The 13526-nt window shown below is 41.1% G+C and overlaps 1 protein-coding gene across 2 annotated transcripts in view; it reads right to left on the bottom strand.

The window, feature by feature from the left end:
• Positions 1–879: 879 nt before the first annotated feature.
• AQP1 (aquaporin 1 (Colton blood group)) overlaps positions 880–13526 on the bottom strand; it is a 38440-nt gene continuing 25793 nt past the window's right edge. For both annotated transcript variants that reach the window (XM_042472202.1, XM_042472201.1), the window contains 3 exons: positions 5208–5372; positions 4303–4383; positions 880–2557 (listed from right to left, as the gene is read on the bottom strand). In XM_042472202.1, coding sequence (XP_042328136.1) covers positions 2384–2557; positions 4303–4383; positions 5208–5372 — 420 coding nt within the window. In that variant the 3' untranslated portion in view covers positions 880–2383. The remainder of the gene's footprint in view (positions 2558–4302; positions 4384–5207; positions 5373–13526) is intronic.

The raw sequence follows: 13526 nt of genomic DNA on the forward strand, positions 1-13526 counted from the left end.
ATGTGCTTTGTAGGTAGAAAAACCTACAAACTGGTAATACAGTGGTACCCCGGGTTACGAATTTAATTCGTTCCGCGGCGCCATTCGTAACCCGAAAACCTTCGCAAGCCGAAAAAGCCATAGGCGCTAGCGCAGGAAAGCCGCGATTTCGTGCGAAAAAGCGCCGAAAAGCACCAAAAAATTTTTCGTAACCCGAAATAACCTTCGTAACCCGGAACAGTTTTTTTCTATGGATTTTTTTCGGATCCCGGGAATTTCGTAAGGCGGTGCTTTCGTATCCCGGGGTACCACTGTATTACATCCAGCTATGACCATCTCCTCTGCCCTTGTATCATATGCCCATGGGGCAGGAGAGACCAATCTTTACATTTAACCTGCCCTGGCAAAGAGGCAAAGAAAAACATGTCCTCATTCAGAAGATAAAAAGATTTTCATTGGCCGTAATTCTCTTGGTGTCGTCTGCATGCATAAGTCTCCCTACAGAAGCAATTGGATAGTTTTGTCTGGTATGAAATATCCACATTCTGTTCAGGTTAGTGGAAATGGAATTGCACATGCAGATGTGATGCCATCTATGCATTTGGTTGTGCATTGGGTTGCATATTCAAGTGACCATTCATTTGTGCAATTGCGCCATTCAATGTAAGGGTTGTGTAGCACACTCAGTGCATATCTCCATTTACGGAGATCAATACTGTGCCACAGCAGTGTAGGATCTCAACCTCTGAAGGATTTAACCTAGGGCAGTTCTGACCGCCACTGCCACCCCCACGAGGATATCAAGCCCACAGGTGTGTGGGTATACAATGAAGGGTCTTCTACAGTAAGCAAACACCCAGAGCCAGAAAACACAATGTCTGCATGAGGTGGAACATTAGGTCTGAGTAAATGTCAAACCTCCTTGTTTTCCAACAACAACAACAACAACAAAGATGTAACACAAATAAAGTAATTATGCTGGGACCATTTTTGTCCCAGCCATTGTGTGTCTGTTGAAAAATAAACAGGTGGCTAAACTTGGAGACATCGGCCAGAATCCTGCTGGGAACACATGCCTTTGTAAGTATATTTACATCTGCAGGGATGCAGTTCTGTAACATTCGTATCCAGTCCATGGCTGCTGTGATGTTACTACATAGAAGAGCCAGCAAAGTGACCAATGTGCCTTGGGATGTACATCAGTCCCATTTTGCGTTAGAACATCAGCTGGGGAGTGCTGATGTTCCATTATACACCTTCACAATCGACAAACAACCATTTTAGTGCTTCTGCTATATGGCTAAGTATATGTAAAGTTATGTAACAGCAACCATGATAGAGGATTCCAGCCACTGTTTACAACTGCTCTGGTGATAATGCCATGGATCCTAATTTGAGTGCGTTCTGCAACAAAATGTGATTCTGTAGAGCTTAAATGACCTGTGTGCCAGAATGAGGCTCAAAATTCATCCACAGGATTTATGACTTTATATTCAGTTCAAAGCAAACTGGGAGGAAAAAAACCAATCTGGATCAATTTCTCTCTTCAAAACTGCAATTTAAAAAAAACCCAAAAATTGCCCAGACTTTTCCATAAAAAGGGGAAGAGAAGGGGGGGGGGGGGTTCTTTCAAGATGTAAGAAACAAATGCATTCTCTGTTTTAATGTGACACCTCCTTTTTTTCTTTTGTGTGTAATATGAATGTAATAGAATTATATTCTCTATTTTAATGTGGCATTTCCTTTTTTCCCCTCTTTCTTTTGCATGTAATATAAATGTTATATGCCTATATCTGAAAGCCAGGCCATGCCAGGACTTATATGCTCCCTTACAGTAATGGACACCCATTTTATTCCAGAATCTGTCAACCACTGAGAATGGAGAAGTTGGTCATCCATGTTCTTTACAAGGTTATGTAAGAACTGACATTTCTACAGTCTTATACAAATTCTAGAAATAAAAAAGACAGTAGAAATGTCAGACTGTAGAAAAAGACTGTAGAAATCAAGACAGTTTTCTCCACTGCTCAGTATTCATTTCTGATTCCAAGTGGGCTGCTCAGACGGGCATTTTTCTTCTGTGTCCATCTATGTTTTGAGAAGACAGGCCCTTTGAATAAAGACATTGAAATTTGAGCTGCCCGAATCATTCCTGCAGATCTCCAGCTCACATTCCCTGAAATAAAATATGGTCATTTTCTCACACCCCTTTTTTCCCCATTGGGCAACCACAGATCTAAAAGTCTAGAAAGAACAAGAGAAAGAAATGCAGAAGGAAAACCCTAATGACTTGTAAAAACATTTGGAAGAACTGCTTGTTGGTTACAAAGAGTCTATAATACTGATTTTTTTTTTAGAACTTCAGAAATTGGATTTTTCATTTTCTTCCTGTCTTGATTCTCGTTTATTTTGGTTTCATCTCCACTCGGGAGTCATCTGCATCAAGGTCGTATTCTTCTACCTGGCCGCTGGTCCAGACTTTCATCCGGTCGGTTACGTCGCTGCTCCTTGGAGCTAGGATCCAGTCATAGATGAGAGCAGCACTGGCCCCTCCAAGGAATGGGCCAACCCAGAAGATCTGGAATGGGAGGCCAAAGGATCAATGCACTTGATAGATTCTTCAATAGATAAATGATTATCCCAATTTCCCCACATTGGAGCAGGCCCTTGGGGAAAAGATAGTTCTCCAACCAGTTCCCCTACCCAAGAAAACAATGGATAGGTAAAAGAGAAAGAGAACAGAGCTATAACACTCTGTTCATTTATAGCTGAAGCTATTGGAACCTACAGCAAAAACTCTTAATGAGAACCACAGTCAGGACTCCCCCAAACTTTAGTTTCACATGTATTTCAACCATGGGAAGATATATTTATTTAATTTATATCCCACTTTCCCCCAATATAGGGCCTAAAACGTACCCTATAGCTTGAAACAGAATAGCTAAAGCTATTTGTGATACATTTTAAAAAATGGATTAAACAGAAAACCAATTACAACCTCTGCTGGAAATCGCAATCGCAGTTATGAGTGCATAACCAGGGATTGTGAATATGTAGAGGTCGTGAATAGGAATGGGTAACAAATGCGTAACCTAGAGTTACACATACATGACTGATTTATATTGACGATCCCTACATATTCAGTAAAGTAGAGAATATGCAGTAAAAGTCCCCCAGTCCCAACTTACTGAGCATCAGCAACAGCAAGTAATAGCTTCTCCTGTCAATTGGAGTGTAGTAGATTGATATTTCCACCCCTCTCCCATGAATGAGCTCCACTGTGACTTTCATAAGCAGGAGGATAAACAATTCCTTCTCACACTGGAGATCACCGATGGGAGGAGAGTGGAAACATCAGTCTGTTGCATCCCAATTGAGAGGAGGACAGACACCCATTGTTTGCAGTGGCTGCTGTCTGGATGGAGGGGTCAAGCTGGGAGAAGTTATTCAGCTATACAACTAAGGGACTATCCCTCTGACTTTGTGTCATCCTGTTTGGATAATGCAGGACAATACTCTGGGGCTAGGGCTGAGCAGACCAGACATGGAACTGGTGGATTTGGTCAACGAGGTCTTAGTGTGGGTCAAAATGACCCGCCATTTGCCATGGAGTTTTGTCATTTTGACCCATGTTAAGGCCACTCATGGAAACTGCGGCAAATCATGCCAGATCAAATGGCCACCACATACCTCTTACCTTCCCCTGCCATCTCTGCTATTGGGAACCCCCATCACTGTGTCTGACATGGAAATGGGTTGCTTGGCCCTGTTTTCATGTCAGATGCAGCAACTCAGTAGCAGAGATGGCAGAGGAAAATAAGGGGCATGCAGAAGTCCACAGCATCGCAGCGGATGCACATGTAAACACCCAGCTGTCCCTGCACCAGTCCAGGGACCAACCTATGTTGGGACCCAGGACAGGATAGCATGGGTCCATCTGCTCAACCCCAATGATAGTTATATAACTAAGTAATGCATTCAGAATTCCAGCTATTATTTTAAAACAATTAAAAACACATTTGAAATATATATTAAAAACAGCACATGCATCACACATCTTTCTTGCCCAAGCATTTAAAGAATATTTAAATGAGAAGGTCTTTGAGGGGTAAGTAGTTCCACCTTTGGATTAACAATGATTTAAATCCAATTGTTTGTCCCCATTTGAGTAGATCCCTTGGAATTAATTGGACCTATGTGGTCTATCTCCATTCAGCTGTTCTATGGGTCTTCTCTAGTAAAACTAACAGCTGCACAACTATTCTAACTGCAACTGATATTCTGGCCAATCTGTCTATTTTAGTGTTAGGGCTTCAGACCTACCCAGTGGTTCGTAAAATTGCCGACAATCACTGCTGACCCGAAAGATCTGGCAGGGTTAATTCCACAACCGGTGTAGTCAATCTGTGAGAGGCAACAAGAATGGGAATTAGTGGGGAGACACAAGGATACTGAAGAAAAGTGAGGGGCACCTTCTCCCACGCTGGCAAATTAAGAGTGAATTAGTATCCAGTTAAGACAAATGAGGAAAATTTTATATTATGTTATTTTATTTATCAGCACAATTGGAGGCAGGGCAGTTTTTACCCCCAAATCACATCAAAATTCTCAAATACATAGAAAAGCAGAACTCCTTGCAACAACTACAATCTCCTTAGAATCTCCCAATACGTTCTCCAAATACTTGGGGAAAGTGACCTAGAAGTGACATCTGCTCACTTCTTGTTGTTAGAAAAGGCCCTTCCTTGGTCTAAAATGATCCAGGAAGAACTGAAAGCATGTCAAAAATGCTCTCATGTCCTCATTTTGGGCCATTTGGAGACAAAAAAGGCTTCAAAGGATATCATGGAAGTGTCCTTTCTAAAAAGTGACTTCCAGAGACAGGGGCAGGCCCTGTCTTGTATTCCCACCCCATTATAGCCATGTAGGTTATGAGACAGAGAAAATCAAGTTCCATCAAGATCTGAAAATCAAGATCCCTCAAGAACTCAAAATCAAGATCCCAAGCAGACTCATATGAGGGAATCTGGTCCTTCATGTAACCAAGCCTTATTAAAACTTATGGTTCATAAGCAACACTTTGAATTCATTTCTTCATTCATTCATTCATTTGTTCATTCATTCTCCATTGTATTGACCAGGGCTCTATCTATCTTTTAACTTTCAAACATAATATTTTCATTACCTTGGGAAGTGCACATTGTTCCCCAGCCAGAGCATATACTTACCGCAAGAAGGTGTCCCAGGGCTACCGAAAGTCCGATGGCCAGCGGGGCTGATCCAGAGACATCAGTCCGCCTTCTGTCTGTTGTGGCCAGAACACAGAGAACCAGCTGCAAGGTGGCAATGATCTCAATGCCAAGGCCTTGTCCTGAATTGATTCCATCTGCCAGCTGGGGATGGAGGGAGAGAGAGAGAAAGACAAGAGTAAATAATTGTCTTCTGCAACAGTCATGCAAAGGAGAAATCCTATCTCTGAGAATTTCACATACTCCAGTACTTCAGGGATTAGCTTTCAGCATGTAAATATTTCATTTGAAACCAGGCATCCAGAAATGATTTACATGCATAAACTCTTAACTTAGAAAAGTTACTTTAGAGAAGTACAGCTCCAGATTCCTACAGCCAGCATGTGCCCTCTCTGTTTCAGACTATGGAACCACGACCCTCCAACAAAGAAAAACCTGAGCAGCAGCTAAAGATATTAGAAAAAGTCTCCTACTGCTGCTGAAAGGGATTTTCTGCTGACATTCTTCATCACGCTAGGCAGTTGGTAGCTCCATGTTAATAGAGTGCTACATCTAATAAGGAAGAAAATGCAAAGGCAGGTTTGCTGCTGAGCATAAAGTAAAACCCCCCCAAAAGAATGACTATGGAAGAACTACATAAATTCAACCTAGACAATGAGGAAATTCAAATAGTAAAAGAGTTGCCATGCCTTGGATCAAACAATGATCATAATGGGGACTGCAGTCAAGAAATCAGAAGAAGGTTAAGAATGGGGAGGGCAGCAATGGGCCCCACAACAAACTCCAACTCCCAGAATTCCATAGCCTTGAGCCAGGGCAGTTAAAGCGGTGTCAAACCAGGTTATTTCCCGTGTGGATGCAGCCTGTATTGACCTAGTTAGCAACTGAGTGATTCACATACACAAACACACACAAAAAACCATTTCCAAATGCATCCTTTCATTATGTCCTGCAGGGGTTTGATTATTTAAAAGATGAATCCAGAGAGATTCCACTTGTAATAGAGTTTGATTTTTAGACTCCAAGAGAACCACTTCCAAATCTCCAAATGGAAATGAACAGGGAGACTGTTTTATATGGAGAAAAGTATCCTCCCTAGCTAAGTTCCTTATACTACTTTTATGTTCCAAAATATGTGTCCTCAAAGAACATGGACAGCATTATTGTTCTTTGAGGACACCGTTATAAATCTTGTCCCCGTGTAGATTAGGCCAACATGGGGACACGTTTCATAAGGCTATCTTCAAAGAACAATAAGTCTACCCCATGTTCTTTGAATCCAAGGAGAGCCAGTGTGGGGTAGTGGTTTGGATACTGGACTATGACCCCGGAGACAAGGGTTCAATTCCCTGTTCAACCATGAAACCCACTTGGTGACCTTGGGCAAGCTACACTCTCAGCATCGGGGAAGGTAATGGCAAACCTCCTCTGAACAAATCATGCCAAGAAAACCCCGTGATAGGTTTGCCTTAGAGTCTCAATAAATTGGAAACAACTTGAAGGCACACAACAACAACAACAACAACAACAACAACAGATTAGACCAAAGTCAACAAGGATACATGTTTGTATGAAGTGACTCTTAACATCCGCAGAAGAAAAAGGCAGTAGGACTGTGATAGCAGCTGCCTCAAAAGAGTTGCCTATCAAAACCAGACTGGTAAATACTATGTTGTGGCTTGCACTAATAAATCAGACCAGCATCATTTTTTTTTAAAATGTGTTTATTGGAAGCAGGAGTTTGTTCTCTAGTCTAAAATGTCATCTGTATCTAAGAAGATTAAAAACGAGCTGCAAGAATCTAAACCTCATTTTCCACTCCAAAAAGGTGTGGGGAGCTTTAAATGTTCTGGTTGCACTGCTCTGTTCCTCTGAAACTGTCAGAGTTAAGTGGGCTTATATTCAGTAATGATTGATAGATGAATGAGTGGACACACATATACACACATACATCTTTTCTTCATACTTTTCAATGCCATGAACTGCTGCTATGTACTGAGAGAAAACCAATATGGCCTTCCACGTTTGGTACATTCTGTTCTATCCTGAAAAGGCTCTGGAATGCTCCAGATGAACGTGTCTTTGCAAACAAAATGAGAAGGCAGGAGTTTTTATGCAGCCTGAAGACAACAAAGCCCAAAATGCAGTGTAGCTATGAATGAACACAGGTGGTCCTGAGCATAATGAATGAATTGCTAATATTCAATAACCTAACATGCATCTAAAACTTATTACATTCCACTAATGGATTCTGGGTAATAGAGTTTCCTCTGTGTGTCTCAAACATTCAAAATTATGACTCTCCACAACAAATCTATTGTCACACAGGCCTTGAGAACCATTGCAATTGAGTGAAAGTAGACATTTTTATGAGACTTGCGGTCTACATTCAGCCCGTCACTCATTTTTGAAGCGGCGCAACCCTTAAATCTGGGGTAGGGAAAGCACAGGTGACAGGTTGCATGGGGCCCCCAAATAATTTTGTTTTGGGTGCCCTTTGGTTGCTCTAGTATTAGCCAAAAAAGTTGATTTTTAAAAAATATTTGTGGGCCCAAAATGATCTCAGGGACACTGGGTGAATTTTCGGGAGCTTCTGATTTTAGACTCAGGAAAAACCTCTTTTCAAATTTCCAGGCCACTTCTAGATTGGGCCTGGATCTCAGCTATGAAACAAGAATAACTTTGCAATGTTATAACATAGCAATGCCTCCAGACACCTCTTAGCATCCGCATGTCACAGCACCATAATGATGTTGTGAGTGCGCCATTGATGCGCTGCGGCGTCATTATGGCACCGCAAAAAGAACCTGCTTTTTGCTGGTTCTTTTTGCTGCGTGAAGAAGCCACACGGTTAGTCCGCTGCAGCTTCCTTGGACAGCAAAACAAGGCGCGGGCAGACAACCCTTTTTGGGCGGTCTGTACCCTGCCTTAAATACCAAAGTCAGACTCATCCATGCCATAGTAAAATGGGCCCTTGGTATCCGCTGGTTCCAGGACCCCCCCTGGATATCAAAATATGTGGATCTTCAGGTCTCATATACAATGGCAGAGTAAAATGATGTCTCTTATATAAAATAGCAAAATGAAGGATTGGTTTTTTGGAACTGCATATACAGTTGACCCTCTGTAGCCATGGATTCTTTATCCATGGATTCAAGCATCCACAGCTTGAAAATATTCAAAAAACACATAAATTCCAAAAAACAAACCTAGATTTTGTGATTTTATATTAGAGACACTATTTTACTATTTATTGTATCTAATGGGACTTGCACTTCCATGGATTTTGGTATCCACGGAGGGTCCTAGAACCAAACCTCAGCAGATAATAAGGGCCCATTGTTATTTTTAAATATTTTCAACCCATGGATGCTTCAATCTGTGGATAAGGAATCCGTGGATATGAAAGGCCAATGCATATATGGTTGTGAAAGCTGAGCCAGGAAGAAAGTTAACAGGATGATGATCAGCTCATTTGAAATATGGTGCTGAAGCAAAGTTCTATGGATACCATGGATTGCTAAAAAGACAAACAAGAAGTCAGAATGCCTTAAATGAGGGCCATTGTACTTTGGACATATAATGAGATGACGCAACAGACTGGAAAAAATGATAATACTGGTGGATGGTGGTGTGAAAAGAGGAAAGCCAAACAACTTGATTGATTCAATCAAGGAAGCCACAGCCGTGGGTTTGCAAAACATGAACAGGGCAGTTGATGACTAGGGCTTTTGGGGGTCGCTCATTTAAATGATCACTATAAGTCTCAGTCAGCTTGACAACAAATGTAATAATAATATTAGCAAATAAATGCTGGTTAAATATTTGAAGGGATGTCATATTGACAATGGAGCAAGCTTATTTCCTGCAGCTCCAGAGACTAGGACATGGAGGAATGGATGCAAACTACAGGAAAAGAGATCACACCTCAATCTTAGGAAGATCCTCCTGGCAGTAAGAACTTTTGGACAGTGCAAGGTGCTTCCTGGGACTGTGGTGAAGTCTCCTCCTTTGGTGTTTAAACAGGCTGGATGACCATTTGTCAGGGATGCTTTGATTATGAGTTCTTGCATAGCAGATGGTTGGATTGGATGGCCCTTGGGATCCCTTCCAACTCTATGATTCTAGGAAATGTGCACATACAATTTTGGCAAGTCATAGCAATAACCTCCTTACAAGTGCTGAGATTTGTTTTCCCTGAGCAAACCAGTGCTGTTGCCTGGTTAATTTATTTTTTACTTGTTGCACAGTGTGCCAGAGTGGCTCAAATTGCCATTTCACACTGTCAACAGGGTTCCTTTATCTTTCTTTTTGAAAGTTCAAGTTCAACGGAGCTGAATTTTTCAGGGATCCATATGTGTTGACTTGATTTGGCATGCATTGAGTTCCTGCCATTCTCACTTCAAAATCAAAAGCACATTTTTCAGGACTGTGCAAAATTGTCCCCTCCAAAGTGCTAGGTTTCAAAAATGTGCCTCCAACCTGACCCAAAACACACACAAACATCAAGAGTGACCCTTTTTCACAACATAAAGTGAAATTAGCCCCTTTTAGCTCAATATCATGATACTAGCCTGATCAAAATTTGTTTCTTTGTGACTATAATTCCCAGAATCTCTAAGTAGTTATGGCTACTGGCTATGCTTCCTAGAGGATTCTGCAGTCCATAAAGCAAGCTTTCCCAAGCTTCTGAATGGCCTGAATGATGAAATATTGTGTACGAATTATGTGTATTCAAATCCCAACTTGGCCATGCAAACCCACTGGGTGAGCTTTGGTAAGTCACACTCTCTTATTATTATTATTATTAACCTTTATTTATGAAGCGCTGTAAATTTACACAGCGCTGTACATGCAATCTTTTTAGTTAGACGGTTCCCTGCCCTCAGGCTTACTCTCTTGGTCTCAGAAGATGGCCATTGCAAACCTCCGCTGAACAAATCTTGCCAAGAGGACCCCATGATAGCTTCACCTTCGGGTCGTCATAACGACTTGAAGGCACACAACAACAACAACAGAATAAGACCCATACAGGAGATGCTATCTCTCAGTAGCAATGACCTTAAAGGAAAGGGGCACCATCTTCCTTTCCATTGCATAACAACCTCCATCTCTTGCTGATTCATTTGACCATTGGCCCCAATTCCAGAATTTTAAGTCAGAATGTGGGTAATGAAGAGCATATTGTCGATGGATGATGCTTCTTTGCTATCTGCCCTTTGTAAACAAAGAGACTAAAAACAAGAAACAGGAAATTAAAACTGGATCAAGGTAAACCAGGCTACTTTCTTCCCCAGTGGCTACATATTTTCTTGCATTCATTTTTTTTAAAGGAAGGTTGTCAAGTGGGGGGATAATGTTTTCCCTTGGATGAGCATGAGAATACGAACGATGCTATTTGCTGGTTCCACAAGATAATACTGTGGCATGCCACTGGGCTCCTTTATGATTAAAAAAGCCTTTGGCTAGGCAGCAGGCTCATGCTGATTTAATACATTTTTATATAAACTGGGATTCATGGGTTTGTCAGCATTCGTCTCCATGAACGCTGACCACATCCCAATGCGTGCCATGCACAGAGAAAGCTTTATGAAGATTTGAGTCACGCACCTTAAGAGAAATCTTAGTGGCAGTGATGTTGTCACACTGATGCAACTCTCCATGTGCCGCATTGCCTCGCTCATTATTTAAAAAGTAACATACAGCAATGGTTTCCTTACATCGCTATGATTCTGTGTGCCATGAGCTTGCTTATTTGTACTGGGGACACGGTCAAGAAAACAGCTCATGTGCAGCCTGAAATTGTACATCCAGACTAAGCTGTACATTTTGTTGCCTAGTAGCTCCAAAACATTATGAGAAACTGTTGTTGTTGTTGTTGTTGTTGTTGTGTGCCTTCAAGTCATTTCCAACTTATGGCAGCCCTGATGTGAACCTATCACAGAGCTTTCTTGACAAATTCATTGCCATTGGCATCCTCTGAAGCTGAGAGAGTGTGACTTGCCCAAGGTCACTCAGTGGGTTTACATGTCTGACCTGGGATTCAAACCCTAGTCTCCAGAGTCCCAGTCCAATGTTCAAACCACTACACGATGCTGGTTTTCCTTCTTATGGCACTCCAAAGGTGAACCAATTATGGGTTTTTCTTGTCATGTACCTTCTGAGAGTGTTTGCCATTGACATCCTCTGAGACTGAGAGAGTGTGAATTGCCCAAAGTCACCCAGTGGATTCACATGTCCGAGCCAGAATTTGTTTCTTAAGAGAAACTAGGACTTCCTTTTATTTATTTATAGAGGGAAGAGAAGCCTCTAAAAAGAAGAATTATGATCCTGTTTGTATTTAAGAGTATGGAAAAACAGTCTAGTGGACCCATTGACTGTCTGGCAGACAATAAATATCTGTATTTCTACAGGCGTCTCATTCGGCAATGCCAGCAAGATCTATTTGATTTGCTGGTTGTCTCATTAAACGTCTGCCATTGTCTCATCGCTGTGGGAATGTTTTTTTATTGGATGAGAGAAACCAACTAAAGGAATAAATCAGAAGATTTAAAAATAAATAAATTGTGAATAGAAGACTGTAAACAAAGAGGGTTGGCCATAAAGTTTTCAGTATTTATTTAATGCTACCTCTTCTCTGCTGTCATCCTAATTGATCCTCTCCATGTGGAATGCTTCACTGTCTAGTTTGTTCATAGCATTGTCGCCACTGAAATTTCAGCTCATGCAAAATTCAAAGCTAGGGATCAATGCAATACAAATGTTCTCATTCTCAGTGCTAACTAGTGTCTCGGTATATCTAGATAGGTAGGTAAGGCACGACATTGAGAATAAGGTCAACCACCCTGAGATTTTGCAAATTCGGATTGTGCATTTTCCATATATTCCCAGATTGAGATGGGGCTCCCAGGGCAACAAAACTGGTTGGCATGGAACTTTTGTGGTGTGCACACCACACATTATCCATACTCGAGATACAAGAAACAGTGTCTTTAGATTTTGTGCAATAGCAATCTCATTATGATCTTTCTGAAAACATAGACTAGGATGGCAACTTGTGCAAATGTCAGACTCTTGGAAACCGCAACAAGCTCACCACATCAGGTTGATTGTTGATATACTATTGTTTATTTAACAAGAGATTATCCTTCTTTTGCAAAACAGACCCGGATACCGGGATGACTTTGGAGGAAGCAGATTTGTTGCGCTCAAATAGGAATAGAAATATTCAAAAAGATTTTAAAAGATTCAAAAATGGTCAAAATTTTGTTTCCTGGGTGTTAGAAAACGCTGACAAGGAGAATCCTGAACCAATGAGAATCTTTGCCAAGTTGTGACATATTCTCCACAAACACACAAACACAGCTTTTTTTTCTCCTAGGAAATTATGTTTCTGTGCATAAATATAGCAAGTAGAAAATATGATTTTCCTTGTAGAAAAATGTTGGATGGCGTTCTATATCAGCTACCTAGTTTAGTTAAATGTAACTAAAGCTGCTACCATACTGCAGAGTTATTTTTACCACTTTAACTGCCATGGCTCCATCATAAGGAATCCTGGAATTTGTAGGTTGTTGTTGCACCAGAACTCTGATGGAGAAGGATTTCTCACAATATCTCACAAAACAGGCTTCCATGGCATTGAGCCATGGCAGTTAAAATGGTATCAAACTGCATTAATTATACAGCGTAGATGCAGGCTATGGAACTTCTACTGGTATGACCCCCCTACCAAAATCTAACAGAAAGTCTTTCACCTAGATTTAGTCATCTGTAACTGTTCCATATTCACAATTTTTATTTGGACATGATTTTGGTATATCTATTACAATTATAACTTCCTCCCTGCCCTCAACTACTTTACTGGGCATCAGCTTCATTCATGGGGAAAAGGAGGTCCATTCCACTTTTGATGAGAGCACAGATGAATGAAATTTGCATCAGGTTTGAGAGAGGGATCTGACCAGGAGAGTTTACTTCATTAAGTATATTTTGGTGCATATACATTGTAGAAATAATGCAGTTAGATAGCACTTTAAGTGTTGTAGCTCCATTCTATGGAATACTGCTATTTATAATTTTACAAAGACTTTAGCCTTCTCAGCCAAAGCGTCCTGGCATCTCAACAAACTGCAGATCCCAAGATTCAGTAGGATGAAGCCATGGTAGTTAAAGTGGTGTCAAACTGCATTATTTCTATGCTGTGGACGCACCCTAAGTAGCAGATACCAACTGCTGCCACTGTTTTCTGCACAGAAAAAATTAGCTTGCTGCCAGAAAAAAAGGGGGGAAAAGCCA

The sequence above is a fragment of the Sceloporus undulatus genome, chromosome 6 (assembly GCF_019175285.1).
Source record: "Sceloporus undulatus isolate JIND9_A2432 ecotype Alabama chromosome 6, SceUnd_v1.1, whole genome shotgun sequence".
NCBI classification, from domain to species: Eukaryota; Metazoa; Chordata; class Lepidosauria; order Squamata; family Phrynosomatidae; genus Sceloporus; species Sceloporus undulatus.